Source organism: Oncorhynchus mykiss, chromosome 22, assembly GCF_013265735.2.
Source record: "Oncorhynchus mykiss isolate Arlee chromosome 22, USDA_OmykA_1.1, whole genome shotgun sequence".
NCBI lineage: Eukaryota > Metazoa > Chordata > Actinopteri > Salmoniformes > Salmonidae > Oncorhynchus > Oncorhynchus mykiss.
The window spans coordinates 32,808,042-32,832,098 of NC_048586.1; the positions used below are offsets into that span (position 1 = coordinate 32,808,042).

At 40.8% G+C, this 24,057-nt stretch overlaps 3 protein-coding genes across 7 annotated transcripts in view; all 3 read left to right on the top strand.

Annotated features, from left to right (window-relative positions):
• Positions 1–1,480, top strand: part of ttn.1 (titin, tandem duplicate 1) — a 186,535-nt gene extending 185,055 nt beyond the window's left edge. For 4 of the 5 annotated variants that reach the window (XM_036959129.1, XM_036959130.1, XM_036959131.1 and 1 more), the window contains one exon: positions 129–492. In XM_036959129.1, the coding sequence (XP_036815024.1) occupies positions 129–415 (287 nt within the window). In that variant the 3' untranslated portion in view covers positions 416–492. Of the gene's footprint in view, positions 1–128 lie in introns of all 5 variants that reach the window. The other variant, XM_036959132.1, reaches the window with a different exon arrangement.
• Positions 1,481–3,940: 2,460 nt separating this feature from the next.
• LOC110502125 (acetylcholinesterase collagenic tail peptide) lies at positions 3,941–8,867 on the top strand. Its single transcript, XM_021579992.2, has 15 exons — positions 3,941–4,055; positions 4,353–4,450; positions 4,620–4,720; positions 4,827–4,868; positions 5,122–5,148; positions 5,280–5,351; positions 5,479–5,544; positions 5,633–5,659; positions 5,786–5,830; positions 5,914–5,949; positions 6,138–6,218; positions 6,367–6,463; positions 7,785–7,915; positions 8,064–8,189; positions 8,481–8,867. Exons 2-15 carry the CDS (start codon positions 4,366–4,368, stop codon positions 8,508–8,510), a joined length of 966 nt encoding a protein of 321 aa, XP_021435667.2. The 5' UTR covers positions 3,941–4,055; positions 4,353–4,365; the 3' UTR covers positions 8,511–8,867.
• A 168-nt stretch (positions 8,868–9,035) lies between these two features.
• Positions 9,036–24,057, top strand: part of LOC110501777 (leishmanolysin-like (metallopeptidase M8 family)) — a 29,097-nt gene continuing 14,075 nt past the window's right edge. The window contains exons 1-6 of the mRNA XM_021579600.2: positions 9,036–9,393; positions 10,125–10,222; positions 10,330–10,360; positions 11,403–11,485; positions 11,703–11,820; positions 20,114–20,292. Of these exons, the coding sequence (XP_021435275.2) occupies positions 9,265–9,393; positions 10,125–10,222; positions 10,330–10,360; positions 11,403–11,485; positions 11,703–11,820; positions 20,114–20,292 (638 nt within the window). The 5' untranslated portion in view covers positions 9,036–9,264. The remainder of the gene's footprint in view (positions 9,394–10,124; positions 10,223–10,329; positions 10,361–11,402; positions 11,486–11,702; positions 11,821–20,113; positions 20,293–24,057) is intronic.

The following is a 24,057-nucleotide window of genomic DNA, read 5'->3' on the forward strand; positions in this document are numbered from 1 at the left end:
TTACCTATACATCTAGTAGTGGTATTAGTAGTATAGTCTGAGTGACTATCGTATGTTGTTCCTCTGCTTTCAATAAGAAGTTGACACCTTAATTAATTCCTATTTATTTTTTTCTCATTGCCCTGTAGCTCCCAAAATCGAATTTCTCCCAGAGGATGTCAGCATTGAGCCAGGAAGGCCTTTGAGCGTGTCCTGTGCTTTCTCTGGAGACCCAACACCTGAGATTGAGTGGACCCGCACAGGGAAACAGTGTGATGAAGACAGTGACCGGTTCCACATCGAGACCACGGAGGACCTCACCACCCTTGTAATCCCCTGTGTGAAGGAAGACGATGCCGGAGCGTACACCCTCAAACTGTCCAACAAGCTTGGATCTACCATGGCAACTGTCAACATTCATATTCGATCCATGTAAAAAACAACAACACGTAACCATATCATTTCTATCCCCCATTTTCCCTCCTCCAGTACCTTTTTATTTATTGAATTAGCAAAAATAATCTTTACTTGATAAAGACCTGGATTTCTGTTCTTGTAAATATGAACTATTTTTATACCAAACTTGACATAAATTTATGCCAAACTAGACTAAAGTCTAAAGTTGTTATAAAATGTGCCATATTGGATAATTATGAATAGGATTTTTGAACCACTTTTCTGTGACATGTACATAATGTATATAGCCGAATTTAACGGTTATGGAAAATGTATGAATTGTTATTTATGACAATATTAACTGAAACAAAAGGAACTAAATGTTTAACAGGAGAAAGTTTCACATGAAACGAATACCCTGAAAAACCTGAAACTAAACTCCGTGCCTCAACAAAAAGTTGAAGTCTTAAGATTTCCTCAACAGGTAGAGAGGTTCCCTGTTGAAGTTTATACTAAATCAGAGAAAGACAATGTTATGCACCGTGCATCTGTGCGTGCAATATTACAAATACTCATATGAATTGTAACATGATCATAAGACCCTGAGTGCTGTTTGCATAAACCCTCATGTAAGTAGCACAACTAGGTCTTGTGTTCAGACTGACTATGTCATAACCACCATTTTAATGACATGCTAAAAGTGCGAGCGGCCTGCACTTTGAGCTCTATTTTTATGTGCTCTGTTTCTGGCAAAGGACAGTTGAATTGGCTTTTTAAAACGTAACATCACCTGGCCATTAAAAAACAAAAGTCAATTCAAGTACTTCGTTGCAGAAACAGTGCCACCTCTTGGAGGATTGTTAGGTAATATTTTGTGTGTGTGAGTGTGTTTTAGTTTTAGAATTTCACCTTGCCAGTAGTCAGGGTAACCATCAAGTGAATGTACCATGGTGATACCATCTACCGTGAAACAAAGAAAGCAAAAAGCATGAATAATAATGCCCTGCACTTTGATTTAACTGAGTCTATTGATGTAGAATTACTACTATATTCATCCTCCTTGAGTTTTATTTGACTGATTTAATAAAGCATGATTTCAGCACTAGTGAACAACTCTGTTTCTTTATTCATCTCAAGAACCTTGTATTGATGTTCAGTTTCCTTTCCTTATCAATGATTCCTTCACTTTCACATGCAACACATAGCCACTAATGTAGAGGGGAAAATAAGAACTAAATGGATACCACAGTCACAAGTCACAATTTGATTATACAGAATATTACAGAACAGTACAGAATATTAACCTGTTTAGGTAGCTCATTTCAGGAGAGCTTAGGCTGGAGTACATATTGTCCCACGCTTTGTCAAAGTTATATAGCTTGGGCTGTTTGTTATTTTGAAAGTCTATAACAGGGTTCATCAACGTTTTGTAGGCCTACATACACTATATGACCAAAAGTATGTCGACCATCTCATTCCAAAATCATGGGCATTAATATGGAGTTGGTCCCCCCTTTGCTACTTTAACAGCCTCTACTCTTCTGGGAAGGCTTTCTACTAGATGTTGGAACATTGCTGCAGGGACTTGCTTTCATTCAACCACAAGAGCATTAGTGAGGTCAGGCACTGATGTTGGATGATTAGGCCTGGCACACAGTCGGCGTTCCAAATCATCTCAAAGGTGCTCGATGGGGTTGAGGTCAGAGCTCTGTGCAGGTCTGTCCTGTTCTTCCACAACGATGTCAACAAACCATTTATTTATTTAGCTTTTCATGTTTGATCCCTTTTTCTCCTCAATTTCGTGGTATCCAATTGGTCGTTACAGTCTTGTCCCATCGCTGCAAGAGGCGAAGGTCGAGAGCTGTGCGTCCTCCGAAACACGACCCAGCCAAGCCGCACTGCTTCTTGACACAATTCCTGCTCAACACGGAATTCAGCCGCACCAATGAGTTGGAGGAAACACCTTACACCTGGCGACCGTGTCAGTGTGCATGCGCCAGGCCCGGAATCACTAGAGCGCGATGGGACAAGGAAATCCCGGCCTGCCAAGCCCTTCCCTAACCCGGATGACGCTGGGCCAATTGTGCGCCGCCCTCATGGGTCTCCTGGTCGCAGCCGGCTGCATGGGGGCATTGTCATGCTGAAACAGGAAAGGGCCTTCACCAAACTGTTTCCACAAAGTTGGAAGCACAGAATTCTCTAGAATGTCATGTATGCTGTAGCATCAAGATATATTTTCCTTCACTGGAACTAAGGGGCCTAGCCCAAACCATAAAAAACAGCCCCAGACCATTATTCCTCCTCCACCAAACTTTACAGTTGGCGCTATACATTAGGGCAGGCATCCGCCAAACCCAGATTTGTCGGTCAGACTGCCAAATGGTGAAGAGTGATTCATCCCTCCAGAGAACCCATTTCCACTGCCCCAAAGTCCAATGGAGGTGAGATTTACACCACTCCAGTCGACACTTGGCATTGTGCATTAAGCTTGTGTGTGGCTGTTGAAGAGGAGTGGGACAACATTCCAAAGACCACAATCAACAGCCTGATCAACTCTATGCAAAGGAGATGTGTGACGCTGTATGAGGCAAATGGTGGTCACACCAGATACAGACTAATTTCCTGATCCATGGTATCTGTGACCAACAGATGCACATCTGTATTCCCAGTCATGTGAAATCCATAAATTAAGGTCTAATGAATTTTTTCACAGACCCAGTTTAAATCAATCCAGGTGTAGGTCTAACTCTGGTCTATAAACCAAGAACTAAGAATTAAAAACCTTTCAATGATGCATTTTGCGACATATATATCAACACCAAAAAAATCTCCACTGACATTGCTTTATCTTGAAAACTTGATTGCTGACATTAACTATTTGGGGGGATTGTATTAACAGTGGACTAATGATATCAGCTGCACTCTGTCTGAACACAGACGGACCAATACCCAGGTTAAAGGGGCAATCCACAATTCTAATAATAACAAAGCGGGCACCACTTTTTTTGGTTAATAGCTGTTACCACTCAAATTCATAAACAAGAGCTACAGTGTGGATGCAAGGACTGACCATCTATGAGATCAAAATTATAGTTTTAACCATGTTTTGAAGCTATACATTGTATGTTTATGTTGACATTGTTTACAAACATTGGAGTAAAATAAGCTTGTATTTTGGGTTCTGATGGGGTATGACAGATTAACTAAACTCACAAGACATGTATAAGTTCTATTCTTCAAGAATCAATGTCTATATATATTTAATTCAACAGTCAAAATGGATGTAGGAACTGCAGATGATGCAGATGCAGGAATAGCATCTACTATAAGAGATGTCATTTTTAAAAGAAAAAGTTAATAAAAAAATCATAAATTACAATTGTTCCACCATATCAGCCATGTAGCAAATGCATCAACCTGACACATTTTGAGATTCTGAGAATTTAGCCCGATGAACTGAAGGCTAAAAAACTGCATCTCTTTGGCACTGCAACAGTATTACTCATTATTTAATTATTTTTACTCAACTACTGCCAGAGTTGCACTTCCATTCTTATTGAGATAAGTGGATATATGGTGCAAGCTTGCAATTTGAGATCCAACTACAGTATTGGCCCCTGCAATCAGGACTATCAGAGAAGCAACAGTATTGCTACGGCGGGAACAGAGCTTACAGAGAGGTAAGACATTCAGTAGATGTTATTTTAAAAAATGTATGGAAATATTTACATTTGAAAGTAGTTAATAAGATATAAATCTTAGGCTATGTTGATGATGTAGGGGGGTTTTGCAGTCTTTGGCAGCACTCCTGTGTTGATGCTCTGAATAGCTGGCTAATGGCTATGCTACAAGTTATTGGAGGCTAGATATCAGGAAAACTAGCCTTATTAAGGTTGGGCTTTGCCCCACAGCGTATGATATACAGTAGTCATATTGACGAGTTGACTTGCAACTAACTGGCAAGTGTTTGCTTTCAGATCTTGAGGTAACATGCCAAAGCAATGTGCTTTTATACTCCATCTTATCATTGGCTGTACTGTCATACTCACAGAAGCTACACCATCCTTCCGATCAGGTTTGTAGTGATTGTTGGTAGTGTTTTCAATATAAAAAGACGATCAAAATATGCTGGACTGAGACAAATAAGGAACTATGAGATGAATAACTTCTTCAAAAGAGAGAAAATAAAAAAGGGGCTTACCTTGTTCACTTGATTATTTTTCTCACCTTATTCACTTATTCAGGTAAGAAGAATATCTGGTTGGTTCCGAAATGCAAAACATTTCTGTCTCCTCCTCCTCCTCCTCCTCCGTTTCCTCCATCGACACGGACATCTGCCCTACTGGTAATGGACATAGCAAACAGCACATAAACAATTCAGACTATGTTGGTTTACAGTGTAAGATGCAAGTTAGATGTCTGTCATATGTTCTTGCTGACTGTTGTTTCAGGTTGATATAACGGAATATCTCAGGGGACCAAAGGGTGAAAAGGTAGTACTCGCTTGATGTCTACGTATATACTGTAACTGATGTGTATGTGTATGTGACAAATAAAATTTGATTTGATTTGAAAAAAAAATAAAAAATAAAAATAAAAATAAAAAAAAATAAAAACACAAGCATTTCGCTACACTCGCATTAACATCTGCTAACCATGTGTATGTGACAAATAAAAAATTTGATTTGATAATAATTTTATTAAGTTATTATTTATGCAGTTAATTTTCACGGTTTCTCTTTAAAGGGCTGCAAAGGACCAAAGGGTCAGATGGTATGAATATATACATTATAATACAAAACAATTCATAGGATTTATATGAGACTTTTTATAATGACACTGGAACGCATCAGAAAGACACACTCAGTAGTGGGACAGTTATGTGACTGGACATTGTCTTGCAGGGTCGACGCGGTCAAAAGGGAGAAGAGGGAACCCATGGTTCCCCTGGTGTGATAGGACTCATAGGCCAAAAGGTCAGTGACACAATCTCAAATGCAATTGGGCTCCCTTTCTGGTATATAAGCTGTAGTTTGAATAATGGATCGGTATAGAGAGTGCTACATCCAAAATAAGTTTTAGTCTGTCTTTACTCATCGCTAGGGAGAGAAGGGGGACAGAGGCTGGCGTGGTTTATTCGGTGACATTGGCAGACCTGGAACACATGAGGTAAATTATCCACATAATAACTAATGCTGTGTTCTACCAGTATATTTCACACTGCTTTTACAACAAATGTACATTTGTGTTTTTACAGGGTCCTCAAGGACGCACTGGTTCAAAAGTAAGCTTTTACTGCTTTAATAATTCATAGTTTCACAAATAATATACTTAACACAATAATAGTGTATGTCTAGCACCAAGTAAACTAAAAGTACATGTGAAAATGTGATGTTTACGATATAAACAGGGCGAGAAGGGACTGAAAGGTGACCCGGGACAAAAAGGTGGAAAGGTAAGTTGTCAATCAAGTTTCAATCCCAATTGGAACGTCACGTGTACTTTCACTCAACCCTCAACGTGTGTGTTATTTAACAGGGTTCCACTGGAAAGCCTGGTCTCCATGGACAGAAGGTGAATGAATAGCCAGCATTCTCTTACATTAAAGACTAAAGATGCTGAAACAAACCCCTTAGCCAGCAAACCTGGATTTGGAGAAATGCCAATGAACAGCAATCATTGGAAATGTCTAATTGAAGAAGCATTTTGTGGCCAAAATATTTCAATTTTAATGGTTACGTTTTGTATACTTAATGGTTTAGGGTGACCGAGGACTAAAAGCATACACTGGATTACGAGGACTGGATGGACCTAGGGGAAGTCCCGGGCATAGAGGGACAATGGTAAAGTGTCTCTGCTGTCTCTGTAGCCTGCAGTTTTTTCTGAAAATAATTAATTTGGCAATAATGATTAACTATCTTTCATTTTCAAAAGGTTAGACTAAACAAACTTCCTTTGATGTTGTTCTGCACTACTCCATATTGTATTTAGGGAATAAAAGGTCGTCGTGGACCGCATGGGTTAACTGGATATCATGGAGTTGTGGGCAAACAGGGCACAACAGGAAAAACTGGTGCTCCAGGGGAAGGTTAAGTATGTTATTGATATCATGTATCGTATGTATGCTGAATGTACAAAACATTAAGAACACCTGTTCTTTCCCGCGACAGAGACTGCAACTCAATATTAGGAAGGTGTTCCAAATGTTTGGTATACTCAGTGTATATCAATACATTATTATGTAGGCCTACAGTGCCGTGAAAAGCATTTGCCCCCTTTCCGATTTTCTCTATTTTTGCTTATTTTTTTATACTGAATGTTATCAGATCTTCAACCAAAACCTAAATTTAGATAAAGGGAACCTGAGTTTAAAATTACCCAAAATATATACTTATTTTATATATTTAATTAGCAAAGTTATGCAACACCCAATTCCCCTATGTGAAAAAGCAATTTCCCCCTTACACTCAATAACTAGTTGTGTCACCAAATGCTTCCTGTAGTTGTTGATCAGTCTCTCACATCGCTGTGGAGGAATTTTGGCCCACTCTTGCATGTAGAACTGCTTTAACTCAGCGACATTTGTGGGTTTTCAAGCATCAACTGTTAGTTTCAAATCCTGCCACAACATCTCAATTGAGATTAGGTCGGGACTTTAACCATTCCAAAATGTCAAATTTGCTGCTTTTTAGCCTTTTTCATGTAGACTTGATTGTGTGTTTTAGATCATTGTCTTGCTGCATGACCCAGCTGCGCCTCAGCTTAAGCTCACAGACGGATGACCTGACATTCTCCTGTAGAATTCTCTGATACAGAGCAGAATTCATGGTTCCTTCTATTAAGGCAAGTCGTCCAGGTCCTGAGGCAGCAAAGCATCCTCAAACCATCACACTACCACCATTATGCTTGACCGTTGGTATGAGGTTCTTACTGTGGAATGCAGTGTTTGGACCCATGTTGTCCAAAACGTTGACTCAAGTTTGCCAAAAAAGCACCTGGAAGCACCTGGATGATCTTCAAGACTTTTGGAAGAATGTTCTATGGACATATTATTTAAAAGTATCACTTTTTGGATGACATGGGTCCCAGTTACTGGGTGTAAGGGGGCAATAACTTTTTCACACAGGGGCATTGGGTGTTGCATAACTTTGTTTATGAAATAAATGAAATAAGTATGTCATTGTTGTGCTATTTGTTTACTCAGGTTCCCTTTATCTAATATTAGATTTTGGTTAAAGATCTGATAACATTCAGTATAGAAAATATGCAAAAGCAGAGAAAATTAGAAATGGGGCAAATACTTTTCACGGCACTATATATACATTATTCTGAGTATAAATTATGTATTACGATATATTATGTAAACAGCTATTGATATGATTAAAAAACGTTCTTGTGTTTTCTTCTAGTATATGTTATTCAAGGACACAGAGGGGAGAAAGGGCATAAAGGACCTTCTGCCTTTTGTAATTGTTCTTCAGCAAATTCCTTCAAGCCAATCCCTGGCACAGGAAGATATAATGCTGATAAGGCAGTATCTGTAAGTGTATAATAAGAATCGTTCTATGCTTGAATAACATCATGATGTTTGGGTGATATCAAACATCTTAATCATTTGATCCATTTTTTAACCTCTTTGAACCTTCCATTGAATACATTTTTTAACCTTTTTATTAATTGAACAATAGATTTACATTGTGAATGGTGAGAGCGAGATGTCGGAGTTAAGATCTGAAAATGTTATGATCCTGAGGAGAGATACTCGCATGCTGTTCGTCTACAGTGGCTCTGAATGGATTGATGTTATGGCTCAGGTAAACATGCACTGATGTTTTAGTACGTCTTACATGCTTAGGCTACATTTGGAAAAGTGTCCATGACTGCATCCCAAATGTTACCCTATTTCCTATAGTGTACTACTTTTGATCAGGGTCCCTAGGTGTTGTGACACTAGGACTACTGCCCCATAGGGCTCTAGTCAAAAGTAGTGCAATATAGGGAATATGGTGCCATTTGAGCTACACCCCTGTTTTTTCACAATGTTTTGTCTAATCTGATTGTTTTCCTATTCAATTCCATGAACACACTCTTGGTGTTGTGGACAGAACAAACATCCCACTGCATCTGCTCTGTGACTACCCTCCTGCAAGAAGCAACCCCATGTAGTATGTGGTTCTGTCCTTGAGCTGTTGTCTGTTGTCATGTTCTGTAATATGTCATGTTTCATGTTTTGTGTGGACCCCAGGAAGAGTAGCTGCTGCTTTTGCAATGGGGATCCCAATAAAACACCAAAAAATACTCAAAACAAATGAAAAAGCCCCTACCGTCCATTTAAAATTAAAATGTCATATGGCATGTCTGTCACTATAGGCTACTGTGGAATACAATTCAATCAAATTCACATCCTAATTTCTAATATGTCTGTCTGACTCAGTGCACTGAATGTCCACACTATGTAATATGTCAATGAAAAGTTAATAAATATATACAATTTCGTGGACCTTTTTTGTTCCATTTTTACACATGACATGGACATTCTTGGATACATTACCGGTGTGGTTAGAAATATTGTTTACCGTTTAGCATGCAGCCCTTGTATTGCTCAGATAGAAGACTTTTGTTGTGAAGCTTTTTTTCAGAAAAATCTGACGACCCGGAAGTGGCGATGTAAGCAGGGTCACAGATAGAACAGTGATCTTTGGCTAAACTAAAGGCTAAAGCTAGCAAGTAACACACGAGTAAAGTGGGTTTCGCCGTCCTAATGAGGAGTAATAAGATACATACCTATCAATAACATAGTGGTGGAGCGGCATAGTTATCTATGTGAGTTGTGATTATGTAGATAGCGATGAATGAAACAGGATTTGAATCACGACTGTCGCTGGACATATGATGGCGACGGAGCTGAGACGCTTTTGGAAGCTGTTTGGGTCACTGAGACGTATTTTCACCTTCTCACTTCTATTTTTGTTTGTGCATTGTCATACGTGTAAACATCAAGTCCCATCTCTGTCGGAGGTAAGTGTCTTTATCGCTATTTTGTCGTAAGGAATCAATTAACCAAGGAGGGCGCTCGAGCAATGTCAATAGGGGCGTTCCGTGTCGATTATCTTAACATTTTAGCTATTTCCTCTCAAATTATTAAGCGTTTCATTTAATGCATGCACTTAAATGTATTCTTTACATGAAAAAAAAACGATGCTAATCATGTGGTTCACTCATCTCAAGGTGTATCTACATGATAATCAGTACCCAATTGTCATAAAAGTAGATACTAAACCTTGAGAAAAAATTAAGATACCTTAATATAAAATTACTGAAGTAAAAGTGAAAGTCAACCAGTAAAATGCTACTTGAGTAAAAGTCTAAAAGTATTTTGGGTTTAAATATAATTTAGTATTAAAAGTAAAAGTATACATTTCAAATTCCTTATAAAGCAAACCAGACGGCATCATTTAAAAAAAAGTTTTTTTTATTTACGGATAGCCAGGGGCATGCTCCAACACTCCGACATCATTTACAAACAAAGCATGTGTTTGGTGAGTCTGCCAGAACAGGGGCAGTAAGGACGACCAGGGATGTTCTCTTGATAAGTGTGTGAATTAAGCAATTTTCCTGTCCTGCTAAGTATTCAAAATGTAACGAGTACAGATACCCCCAAAAACTACTTGTATTTTGTACTTTAGTACTTTACACCACTGATGATAATACAGTAGCTGCTTTGCTTTCAACAATGCTTCTTCTTGTAGGTTGTCCATAAAGTATATCTGAAGTCGGAAAGATTAACCAAAAGAAGCTCTGATCAACAATTAAAGATACAAATAATTTATGACTCAAGTGTGGACAAGTAAGTTTATTTCTGTCCTACTATTCTCAGAGTTTATAAGTGTGTTCCTGGCCTTACCGTAAGCTGATCTCAATGTTATTGTATACATGTTATGTCTTTTTCCAAAGGTTAACCTCAGATAAAAGAAGACTTGTGAAGGTATGTTGGTGTGAATGAGGTCAGAGCTCTTTCCTGTTGACATGCAGGTGTGTGTGTGTGTGTGTGTGTGTGTGTGTAGTTTAAGTCTGAAGTTTACATACACCTTAGCCAAAAGCATTTAAACTCAGTTTTTCACAATTAAGACATTAAGTCCTAGTAAAAATTCCCTGTCTTAGGTCAGTTAGGATAATCACTTTATTTTACTGGTTGACTTTTGTATCTTTTGTATCTGTTTCCAACACAAGGTCCTTTGCTGTTGTTCTGGGATTGATTTGCACTTTTTGCACCAAATTACATTCATCTCTAGGAGACAGAATGCGTCTCCTTCCTGAGCGTTATGAAGGCTGCGTGGTCCCATGGTGTTTATACTTCCGTACTATTGCTTGTACAGATGAACGTGGTACCTTCAGGCGTTTGGAAATTGCTCCCAAGAATGAACCAGACTTGTGGAGGTCTACAATTTTTTTTTCTGAGGTCTTGGCCGATTTCTTTTGATTTTCCCATGATGTCAAGCAAAGAGGCACTTAGTTTGAAGGTAGGCCTTGAAATACATCCACAGGTACACCTCCAATTGACTGTCAATTAGCCTGTCAGAAGCTTCTAAATCCATGACAATTTTCTGGAATTTTCAAAGCTGTTTAAAGGCACAGTCAACATAGTGTATGTAAACTTCAGACCCACTGGAATTGTGCTACAGTGAAATAATCTGTCTGTTATTAACAATTGTTGGAAAAATGACTTGTGTCATGCACAAAGTAGATGTCGTAACCAACTTGCCAAAACTATCATTTGTTGAAAAGAAATTTGTGGTGTGGTTGAAAAACAAATTTTTATGACTCCAACCTAAGTGTATGTAAACTTCCGACTTCAACTGTGTGTGTGTGTGTGTGTGTGTGTGTGTGTGTATATATATGTGTGTCATGTTTATCACATCTACATGATAATCTTAATCTTTAAGTTTTGTTGCACCAGGCTAATATTATGTTTTGTGTATCCTAGCTGGCTGCTGGTATCATAGGTACTCCCTTTTTGTTTTCTACAGGATAAACTTTTTCCACAAGCAATTGATTATTTACAGAAGGTTTTTCAGGTTCGCCGGAAATCAGGGCCTATACTACTCAGCAGGTAGAGAGCTCACCTCCCATCACCCTCCAACACAGTCCAATAACATGTTCTAATCTCAAGAAGAAAATACTATATTTTCACGTTTGTAATTCAATTGGGGTGTGTAGCATTTTAAGATGTTCAAGATAATCTATTTTATTGAATAGACCTTAAACAAGGCTCGATCAGAGGGTCAGTATCTTTCTCTTGCATTATAAAATTGTCTGTTCCTGTTCAGACAATGTGTGACCAATCAGTATCTGAGGAAGAAAGATGACCCTCACCGCTACTGCCAGGGATCATGTGCAGACATCACAAAGTGTGGACCCGTCATTGTTCCTGAGCATCATCTGCAGGTCTGTCTACGCCACTGAGGTGTAGTGACCAGGTAGGTTGGTTGATAGAGTAGGTATTACTAATAACTAGTCTATCAACCATCCTATTTAGTCAGTGTTGGTTACTGTTATTGGTCGCCGTTATTACCTTGTGATTTCTGGTGGTGAATTATTATTGATGAAAATGGACAACTCATACGCACATAAAATCAAGGTTTTACCAGATATTGTTCATCCTGATCAGACAGGTTTTTTACATGGACAATATATTGGAGAAAATATACGACAATTACTTGAAACAATTGAACATTGTGAAACATCAAAGATGCCAGGCCTGGTCTTCATAGCAGATTTTGAAAAGACGTTTGATAAAGTACAACTAGAATTTATACATAAATGCCTGGACTACTTTAATTTCGGTGAATCTCGTACAATGAGTTAAAGTTATGTACAGCAACCCCAGGTGTAAAATAGTAAATAATGGTTACTTCTCAAAGTATTGAGCTGTTAAGAGGAGTAAAACAGGGCGGTTCGGTGTCTCCATATCTATTTATTAAGGCCATCGAAATGTTAGCTATTAAGAGCCAGATCCAAGAAGAACATCAAAGGGTTAGAATTCCGGGAGTTAAAAACAAAAGTGTTAATCTATGCCGATGACTCGTTTTTTCATAAGACCACAATCAGGATCCCTGCATGGTCTCATTGAAGATCTTGATCACTTTTCTAGCCTTTCAGGACTAAGACCCAATTATGACAAGAGTACCATGTTATGTATTGGATCGTTTAAAAAACATAATGTTTACACTACCTTGTAGTTTACCAATAACATGGAAGGATGGTAAAGTAGACATACTTGGTATTCATGTCTGAAAAAAATATACATTAACTTACCACAACCAGTTTGAAGAAAACAAATTGATACGATTCTGCAACCATGGAGAGGTAAATACTTATCTATTGATTAAATAATCACATTGATTAACTCTTTGGTCCTATCACACTTTACCCATTTACTAATGGTACTGCCTACTCCAGACGATTTGTTTTTTAAATCATATGAGCAAAACAAATCACTTTATTTGGAACGCTAAGCCAGAAAAAATTCAACCAGAAAAAATGCCTATTTATATAATGAATATGAGTTTGGGGGTTAAAATTATTTAAATATTAAAACACCTCTCACTAAAAGCATCACTCATAAGTTATACTTAAACGAGAACTGGTTCTCCAGTAGATTATTAAGAAAGACTCATCCTTAGTTCAAAAATTGCTATGTCACACATTAATTCCAAAATAAATGGGAAGACATTTTTGATGTACCGATTCCATGGCACATGGTATATGAACTGATACAAAAAACGACACTTGATCTTTCAATGTATTATTATACAAAATTCTTGACACTAACAGAATGCTATACATACATACATACATACATACAGTGGGGCAAAAAAAGTATTTAGTCATCCACCAATTGTGCAAGTTCTCCCACTTAAAAAGAAGAGAAATGCCTGTAATTTTCATCATATGTACACTTCAACTATGACAGACAAAATGAGAAAAAAAATCCAGAAAATCACATTGTAGGATTTTTTATGAATTTATTTGCAAATTATGGTGGAAAATAAGTATTTGGTCACCTACAAACAAGCAAGATTTCTGGCTCTCACAGACCTTTAAGAGGCTCCTCTGTCCTCCACTCGTTACCTATATTAATGGCACCTGTTTGAACTTGTTATCAGTATAAAAGACACCTGTCCACAACCTCAAACAGTCACACTCCAAACTCCACTATGGCCAAGTCCAAAGAGCTGTCAAAGAACACCAGAAACCAAATTGTAGACCTGCACCAGGCTGGGAAGACTGAATCTTTAATAGGTAAGCAGCTTGGTTTGAAGAAATCAACTGTGGGAGCAATTATTAGGAAATGGAAGACATACAAGACCACTGATAATCTCCCTCGATCTGGGGCTCCACGCAAGATCTCACCCCGTGGGGTCAAAATGATCACAAGAACGGTGAGCAAAAATCCCAGAACCACACGGGGGGACCTAGTGAATGACCTGCAGAGAGCTGGGACCAAAGTAACAAAGCCTACCATCAGTAACACACTACGCCGCCAGGGATTCAAATCCTGCAGTGCCAGACGTGTCCCCCTGCTTAAGCCAGTACATGTCCAGTCCCGTCTGAAGTTTGCTAGAGAGCATTTGGATGATCCAGAAGAAGATTGGGAGAATGTCATATGGTCAGATGAAACCAAAATATAATTTTTTGGTAAAAACTCAACTCATCGTGTTTGGAGGACAAAGAATGCTGAGTTGCATCAAAAGAACACCATACCTACTGTGAAGCATGGGGGTGGAAACATCATGCTTTAGGGCTGTTTTTCTGCAAAGGGACAGGACGACTGATCCGTGTAAAGGAAAGAATGAATGGGGCCATGTATCGTGAGATTTTGAGTGAAAACCTCCTTCCATCAGCAAGGGCATTGAAGATGAAACGTGGCTAGGTCTTTCAGCATGACAATGATCCCAAACACACCGCCCGGGCAACGAAGGAGTGTCTTCGTAAGAAGCATTTCAAAGTCCTGGAGTGGCCTAGCCAGTCTCCAGATCTCAACCCCATAGAAAATCTTTGGGGGGAGTTGAAAGTCCGTGTTGCCCAGCAACAGCCCCAAAGCATCACTGCTCTAGAGGAGATCTGCATGGAGGAATGGGCCAAAATACCAGCAACAGTGTGTGAAAACCTTGTGAAGACTTACAGAAAACGTTTGACCTCTGTCATTGCCAACAAAGGGTACATAACAAAGTATTGAGATCAACTTTTGTTATTGACCAAATACTTATTTTCCACCATAATTAAAAATCCTACAATGTGATTTTATGGATTTATTTTCCCTCATTTTGTCATTCATAGTTGAAGTGTACCTACGATGAAAATTACAGGCCTCTCATCTTTTTAAGTGGGAGAACTTGTACAATTGGTGGCTGACTAAATACTTTTTTGCCCCACTGTACATACGTACGTACATACATACACACACACACACGCATACATACACATGCATACATACACAGTGAGGGGGGGAAAGTATTTGATCCCTGCTGATTTTGTATGTTTGCCCACTGACAAAGAAATTATCAGTCTATAATTTTAGTGGTAGGTTTATTTGAACAGTAAGAGACAGAACAACAACAACAAAATCCAGAAAACCGCATGTCAAAAATGTTATAAATTGATTTGCATTTTAATGAGGGAAATACGTTTTTGACCCCTCTGCAAAACATGACTCGGTACTTGGTGGCAAAACCCTTGTTGGCAATCAAGAGGTCAGACTTTTCTTGTAGTTGGCCACCAGGTTTGCACACATCGCAGGAGGGATTTTGTCCCACTGCTCTTTGCAGATCTTCTCCAAGTCATTAAGGTTTTGAGGCTGACGTTTGGCAACTCGAACCTTCAGCTTCCTCCACAGATTTTCTATGGGATTAAGGTCTGGAGACTGGCTAGGCCACTCCAGGACCTTAATGTCCTTCTTCTTGAGCCACTACTTTGTTGCCTTGGCTGTGTGTTTTGGGTCATTGTCATGCTGGAATTCCCATCCACGACCCATTTTCAATGCCCTGGCTGAGGGAAGGAGGTTCTCACGCAAGATTTGACAGTACATGGCCCCGTCCATCGTCCCTTTGATGCGGTGAAGTTGTCCTGTCCCCTTAGCAGAAAAACACCCAAAGCATAATGTTTCCACCTCCATGTTTGATTGTGTTCTTGGGGTCCTAGGCAGCATTCCTCCTTCTCCAAACACGGCGAGTTGAGTTGATGCCAAAGAGCTCCATTTTGGTCTCATCTGACCACAACACTTTCACCCAGTTGTCCTCTGAATCATTCAGATATTCATTGGCAAACTTCAGACGGGCATGTATATGTGCTTTCTTGAGCAGGGGGACCTTGCAGGCGCTGCAGGATTTCAGTTCTTCACAGCGTAGTGTGTTACCAATTATTTTTTTGGTGACTATGGTCCCAGCTGCCTTGAGATCATTGACAAGATCCTTCCGTGTAGTTCTGGGTTGATTCCTCACCATTCTCATGATCATTGCAACTCCACGAGGTGAGATCTTGCATGGAGCCCCAGGCCGAGGGAGATTGACAGTTATTTTGTGTTTCTAATCTAAAATATATTCACTTAAACATTCACTTAAAATGAACCTTAAAAATAACAGTCTTGGGCGATTTGGAAAGCCATAGTCAGTCAGTCAATAATATAATAATAATACTCAGACATTTTTTTCATCTTTAGCTCACAATCTGTGGATACTGTGATTTAAAAAGGTTTCAAATTGAATGTAGAATTTAACAGCATAATTGAAAAATATATGGCACATGGAAACCAAATGAGGGAGGTCTACGGTGATAGGTGGGATGGGCTGAGAGTGGCTGAGGGGTAGGAATAAAGAGCTCGTATTCGGTAATGTATTATTGTAATATGATTGCTGTATGTAAAAGTATCAAGTATGTACAGTATAAAATGTACAGTATATGTAAAGTGTGATATGTACAATTGTTGTATATGTTGCAAAAAAGCTGTAACAACAAATATTTGTCTTCCCCGAAGAGGGTGGGTGGGTTAATAAAAAATACATTTAAAAAATAACTCATACGTTGTCCACCAGGGCACCCCTGGACCATTCTGCAGTTATGGGATTAGCTAATGCATCCTACGCCAGTTCAGCAAAATATGGATTATGATACGGCTTAGGTCGGAGTGCGTACTCACTGACCTGACAGCCTCAAACATGATTAGCCCTTCCGAGTCAAGGGTCATTTGAGGCACGCATTTATTTAAACCGCTCTCCAGGAGCTTTTGTCTTAACTAATATAATATACAATAGCAATAAAAAGTATGTGAACCCTTTGGAATTACCTGGACTTCTGCATAAATGCCACAGTATCTCAATCGGGTTGAGGTCAGGACTCAAGGCGTATTTTCTTCTGTTGAAGCCATTCTGTTGATTTATTTCTGTGTTTTGGGTCATTGTCCTGTTGCATCACCCAACTTCTGTTGAGCTTCAATTGGCGGACAGATAGCCTTACATTCTCCTGCTAAATGTCTTTATAAACTAGGGAATACATTTTTCCGACTGATAGCAAGCTGTCCAGGCCCTGAGGCAGCAAAGCAGCCCTGAACCATGATGCTCCCTTCACCATACTTTACAGTTGGGATGAGGTTTTGATGTTGTTGTGCTGTGCCTTTTTTTTTTTTCACACACTGTTGTGTGTTCCTTCCAAACAACTCAACTTTAGTTTAATCTGTCCACAGAATACTTTGTCAGTAGCGCTGTGGAACATCCAGGTGCACTTTTGCGAACTTCAGATGTGCAGCAATGTTTTCTTTGGACGGCAGTGGCTTCGTTCATGGGCTTCGTCCATGGTGTCCTCCCATGAACACCATTCTTGCTTAGTGTTTTTTATATAAACTCAGCAAAAAAGAAACATCTTCTCACTGTCAACTGCATTTATTTTCAGCAAACTTAACATGTGTAAATATTTGTATGAACATGACAAGATTCAACAACTGAGACAAACTGAACAAGTTCCACAGACATGTGACTAACAGAAATTGAATAATGTGGCCCTGAACAAAGAGGTCAAAATCAAAAGTAACAGTCAGTATCTGGTGTGGCCGCCAGCTGCATTAAGTACTACAGTGCATCTCCTCCTCATGGACTGCACAAGATTTGCCAGTTCTTGCTGTGAGAAGTTACCCCACTCTTCCACCAAAGCACCTGCAAGTTTCCAGACATTTCTGGGGGGAATGGCCCTAGCCCTCACCCTCTGATCCAACAGGTCCCAGGTGCTCAATGGGATTGAGATCCGGGCTCTTTGCTGGCCATGGCAGAACACTGACATTCCTGTCTTGCAGGAAATCACGCAGAGAACGAGCAGTGTGGCTGGTGGCATTTTCATGCTGGAGGGTCATGTCAGGATGAGCCTGCAGGAAGAGTACCACATGAGGGAGGAGGATGTCTTCTCTGTAACACACTGCGTTGAGATACCCTGCAATGACAACAAGCTCAGTCCAATGATGCTGTGACCCTCCACCTCCAAATCAATCCCGCTCCAGAGTAGAGATCTCTGTGTAACGCTCATTCCTTCGACGATAAACACGAATCCAACCATCACCCCTGCTGAGACACAACCATGACTCGTCATTGAAGAGTACTTTTTGCCAGTCCTGTCTGGTCCAGTGATGGTGGGTTTGTGCCCATAGGTGACGTTGTTGCAGGTGATGTCTGGTGAAGACCTGCCTTACTACAAGCCCTCAGTCCAGCCTCTCTCAGCCTATTGCGGACAGTCTGAGCACTGATGGAGGGATTGTGTGTTCCTGGTGTAACTCGGGCAGTTGTTGCCATCCTGTACCTGCCATCCGCAGGTGTGCTGTTCGGATGTACTGATCCTGTGCAGGTGTTGTAACACGTGGTCTGCTATGGCGAGGGCGATCAGCTGTCTGTCCTGTCACCCTGTAGCGCTGTCTTAGGCGTCTCACAGTACGGACATTGCCATTTATTGCCCTGGCCACATACATCTGCAGTCCTCATGCCTCCTTGCAGCATGTCCAAGGCACGTTCACACAGATGAGCAGGGACCGTGGGCATCTTTCTTTTGGTGTTTTTTCAGAGTCTGTAGAAAGGCCTTTTTAGTGTCCTAAGTTTTCATAACTGTTGCCTTAATTGCCTACCGTCTGTAAGCTGTTAGTGTCGTAACGACCGTTTCACAGGTGCATGTTCATTAATTGTTTATGATTCATTGAACAAGCATGTGAAACAGTGTCTAAACCCTTTACATTGAAGATCTGTTAAGTTATTTGTATTTTAACAAATTATCTTTGTAAGACAGAGTCTTGAAAAGGAACATTTATTTTTTTGCTGAATATAGTAGATTCGTCAACAGAGATGTTAGCATGTTCCAGAGATTTCTTTGTCTAGCTGACACTGTAAGATTCTTCTTTACCTTATTGAGCATTCTGCGTTGTGCTCTTGCAGTCATCTTTGCAGGACGGCCACTCCTAGAGAGAGTTGCAACAGTGCTGAACTTTCTTCATTTATAGACCATTTGTCTTACCGTGGACTGATGAACATCCAGGCTTTTAGAGATACTTTTGTAACCCTTTCCAGCTTTATGCAAGTCAACAATTCTTAATCTTTTTTTATTTATTTTTCTAGAGCAGGGCAGCTCTAGTCAACATCTCCAATCTTGTCTCAATGATTGTACTCCAGGTTACCTGACTCCAATTAGCTTTTGAAAGAGGTCATTAGCCTTGGGGTTCACATAATTTTTCCAACCTACACTGTGAATGTTTAAATTATGTATTCAATATAGACAAGAAAAATACATGAATTTGTGTGTTATTAGTTTAAGCAGACTGGGTTTGTCTGTTGTGACTTAGATGAAGATCAAATGTAATTTTGTGACTAATTTATGTGTAAATCCAGGTATTTCTGAAGGGTTCACATACTTTTTATTGCCACTGTATTTATTTTAGTAGTCACTTTTATCTAAAGCGACTTAGTCGTGTGCTTACATTTTATGTATGGGTGGTCCCGGGAATCGAACACACTACCCTGGCGTTACATGGGCCAATCTCTTCCAACTGAGCGCAAAGGACGACCTCTATTGCTTGTTACTCACCTTTTAAGCTTGGCCTTTTTAACCAGTGACATTCTTTTAGACATACAGTACATTTAATCACTTTAAATACAGTTTTATTTGACTTGGCCTGAAGAAATGAATAGTTAAAACCTATGCTTACATGCTCAACTGGGTTTCCTCTACAGGATATCTTCTCATCTGACTTGCTATTATTGCGTTCTGCTGCTATGTTGAACAGGTCTTTCTTCAAAAGACATTATCTCAATGAGACTAACCAAGGTTAAATGGAATGATAAGAAACCGCCCTCGATGCACATGCGATCCACATGCCTGCGTGGGATCCAATTCCGTTCTTCACACGGTCTTCCCGCTCTCTCCCTGCTTATTCCACCTATCCCTATCAATTAAACATGTATTTTAAAAAATATGCTCAACTGGTAGGCCTATAGAAAGGTTGGCTGATGTTGGTCTTAAGTACTGTACTTTGACGATGTTATTATTATTATTATGTCCATGTGATTTTCAGTAATGCAAGGTATTTCAAGTCTTACTTGTAGATTCAGGGCTCACCTGTAAAGGAGACCTGGGTCACAATGTGACTTTCCAGTTTAAATAAAGGTTAAATAACTAAAATGAAATAAAAATGGTATTCTGTGTATCGGATTTCCAGCAATGCAAGGTGTGCAGCGAGACCGGGAGGTCGTGTGGCTCAGCAGGAGCTCCGGATGGGAAGGGGGTGGAAGGGGCTGATTTTGTCCTCTACGTCAGCGGGGTGACTACAGAACGCTGTGGACAGGAGAACATTGTGGCCTATGCTGCATACTGTCAGCTGGAGTCTGAGCTGGACAGGTAAGCCTGCAACCCTATACACCTTTTATTAGGGGTGTAACGGTACATCTTTATTAGGAATGTCAAATCAAATTTTATTGGCCACATACACATGGTTAGCAGATGTTATTGCGAGTGTAGCGAAATGCTTATGTATGTAACGGTACACGTATTCGTTCCCCAACTGTTTGGTACAGGGACCTCAGTTCGGTACACAATGTGAACCTGAATAAATACATTAACTCCAAAGGCTGCAGAAATCGAATTAGCATAATAAAAATCCCCATAATTATCTGTCAGTTTAAACTAGAGATATCAGCTTTTTTTTGCAACTTCTGTGTGTGGTGTGCCAACAGTTTGGGCTACACACTAGTATGACCCCTCTGTGTAAAGGTGAGACTCTTGCTTTGCTCTAGGACGCTCACAAGACTCGTTAAATACATGTCAAATATGTTTCCTAGATCTTTCTGTTATCTCTCACATATACAGTGCCTTCGGAAAGTATTCAGACCCATTGACTTGTTCCACATTCTGTTACGTTACAGCCTTATTCTAAAATGTATTACATTTTCACAATACGCAATAATGACAAAGCAAAAACAGGTCTGGAGGTCCTCTGTGGAGATGGGAGAACCTTCCTGAAGGACAACTATCTCTATATAGCACTCCATCAATCAGGCCTTTATGGTAGAGTGGCCAGACTGAAGCAACTCCTAAAAAGCATGACAGACAACCCGCTTGGAGTTTACCTAAAGGACTCTGACTATGAGAAACAAGATTCTCTGGTCTGATGAAACCAAGATTGAACTGTTTGGCCTGAATGCCAAGTGTCACGTCTGGAGGAAACCTGGCACCATTCCTACGGTGAAGCATGGTGGTGGCAGCATCATGCTGCAGAGATTTTATTTCAGGAGCAGGGACTGTGAGACTAGTCAGGATTGAGGGAAAGATGAACCAAGCAAAGTACAGAGATCCTTGATGAAAATCTCCTCTGCTTGTTCAATGAAGATGCTAAACTATAGGACTGTTTTGCTATCACAGACTGGAACATTTTCCGGGATTCTTCCGATGACATTGAGGAATACACCACATCAGTCACTGACTTTATCAATAAGTGCATCGAGGACGTCATCCCCACAGTGACTGTACGTACATACCCCAACCAGAAGCCATGGATTACAGGCAACATTCGCACTGAGCTAAAGGGTAGAGCTGCCTTTTCAAGGTGCGGGACTCTTACCCGGACGCTTACAAGAAATCCCGCTATGCCCTGCGACGAACCATCAAACAGGCAAAGCGTCAATACAGGGCTAAGATTGAATCATACTACACCAGCTCTGACGCTGGTCGGATGTGGCAGGGCTTGCAAACTATTAGACTACAAAGGGAAGCACAGCTGCGAGCTGCCCAGTGACACGAGCCTACCAGATGAGCTAAATCACTTCTATTCTCGCTTCGAGGCAAGCAACACTGAGGCTCTCCATAGTCGACGTAAGACCTTTTAACAGGTCAACATACACAAGGCTGTGGGGCCAGACGGATTACCAGGACGTGTGCTCCGGGCATGTGCTGACTAACTGGTAGGTGTCTTCACTGACATTTTCAACATGTCCCTGATTGAGTCTGTAATACCAACATGTTTCAAGCAGACCACCATAGTCCCTGTGCCCAAGAACACAAAGGCAACCTGCCTAAATGACTACAGACCCGTAGCACTCATGTCCATAGCTATGAAGTGCTTTGAAAGGCTGGTAATGGCTCACATCAATACCATTATCCCAGAAACCCTAAACTCACTCCAATTTGCATACCGCCCAAACAGATCCACAGATGATGCAAACTCTGCACTCCACACTGCCCTTTCCCACCTGGACAAAAGGAACACCTATGTGAGAATGCTATTCATTAACTACAGCTCAGCGTTCAACACCATAGTACCCTCAAAGCTCATCATTAAGCTAAGGAACCTGGGACTAAACACCTCCCTCTGCAACTGGATCCTGGACTTCCTGACGGGTCGTCAGGTGGTAAGGATAGGTTAGGTAGCAACACATCTGCCACGCTGATCGTCAACACTGGAGCTCCCCAGGGGTGCGTGCTCAGTCCCCTCCTGTACTACCTGTTCACTCCCGACTGCATGGCCAGGCACGACTCCAACACCATCATTAACATTAAGTTTGCAGACGACACAACAGTGGTAGGCCTGATCACCGACAACGACGAGACAGCCTATAGGGAGGAGGTCAGAGACCTGGCCGGGTGGTGCCAGAATAACAACCTGTCCCTCAACGTAACCAAGGCTAAGGAGATGATTGTGGACTACAGGAAAAGGAGCACCGAGCACGCCCCCATTGTCATCGACTGGGCTGTAGTGGAGCAGGTTGAGAGCTTCAAGCTCCTTGGTGTCTACATCAACAACAAACTATAATGGTCCAAACCCATCAAGACAGTCATGAAGAGGGCACGACAAAGCCTATTTCCCCTCAGGAAACTAAAAAGATTTGGCATAGGTCCTGAGATCCTCAAAAGGTTCTACAGTTGCAACATCGAGCGCATCCTGACCGGTTGCATCACTACCTGGTACTGCAATTGCTCGGCCTCCGACCGCAAGGTACTTCAGAGGGTAGTGCGTACGGCCCAGTACATCACTGGGGCAAAGCTGCCTGCCATCCAGGACCTCTACACCAGGCGGTGTCAGAGGAAGGCCCTAACAATTGTCAAATACCCCAGCCACCCCAGTCATAGACCGTTCTCTCTACTACCGCATGGCAAGCGGTACCGGAGTGCCAAGTCTAGGACAAAAAGGTTTCTTAACAGTTTTTACCTACAAGCCATAAGACTCCCGAACTATTTGCATTGTGTGCTTCCCCCTACTCTCTGTTTATCATAGTCAATTTAACTGTACATACTACCTCAATTGGCCCAACCAACCAGTGCTCCCGCACATTGGCTTACCGGGCTAACGGCGTTGTGTCCCACCACCCGCCAACCCCGCTTTTTACACTACTGCTACTCTCTTTTCATCATATATGCATAGTCACTTTAACCATACCTACATGTACATACTACCTCAATAAGCCTGACAAACCAGTGTCTGTATATAGTCTTGCTACTGTTATTTTCATGTCTTTTTACTGTTTTATTTCTTTACTTACCTACACACACACAAACACACACATATACCTTTTTTCACACTATTGGTTAGAGCCTGTAAGTAAACATTTCACTGTAAGGTCTACCTACACCTGTTGTATGCGGCGCACGTGACAAATACACTTTGATTTGAATTACTGAACATGCACCTGTGGAACGGTCGTTAAGACACTAACAGCTTACAGACGGTAGGCATTTAAGGTCACAGTTATGAAAACTTAGGACACTAAAGAGGCCTTTCTACTGACTCTGGAAAAACACCAAAAGAAGGATGCCCAGGGTCCCTGCTCATCTGCGTGAACATGCTGCAAGGAGGCATGCAGATGTGGCCAGGGCAATAAATGGCAATGTCCATACTGTGAGACTCCTAAGACAGCACTACAGGGAGACAGGATGGACAGCTGTTCGTCCTCGCAGTAGCAGACCGCGTGTAACAACACCTGCACAGGATCAGTACATCTGAACATCACACCAGCTGGACAGGTACAGGATGGCAACAACAACTGCCTGAGTTACAACAGGAACACACAATCCCTCCACCAGTGTGCAGACTGTCTGCAATAGGCTGAGAGAGGCTGGACTGAGGGCTTGTAGGCTTGTTGTAAGGCAGGTCCTCACCAGACATCACCGGCA

Bases quoted from the DNA above. Each gene is read 5' to 3' on its own strand.
- LOC110502125 (XM_021579992.2), top strand. From the start codon at position 4,366: ATGCCAAAGCAATGTGCTTTTATACTCCATCTTATCATTGGCTGTACT. The intron at 5,352-5,478 runs GTCAGTGACACA...ACTCATCGCTAG, and splicing joins TAGGACTCATAGGCCAAAAG to GGAGAGAAGGGGGACAGAGG. The intron at 5,660-5,785 runs GTAAGCTTTTAC...CGATATAAACAG, and splicing joins AAGGACGCACTGGTTCAAAA to GGCGAGAAGGGACTGAAAGG.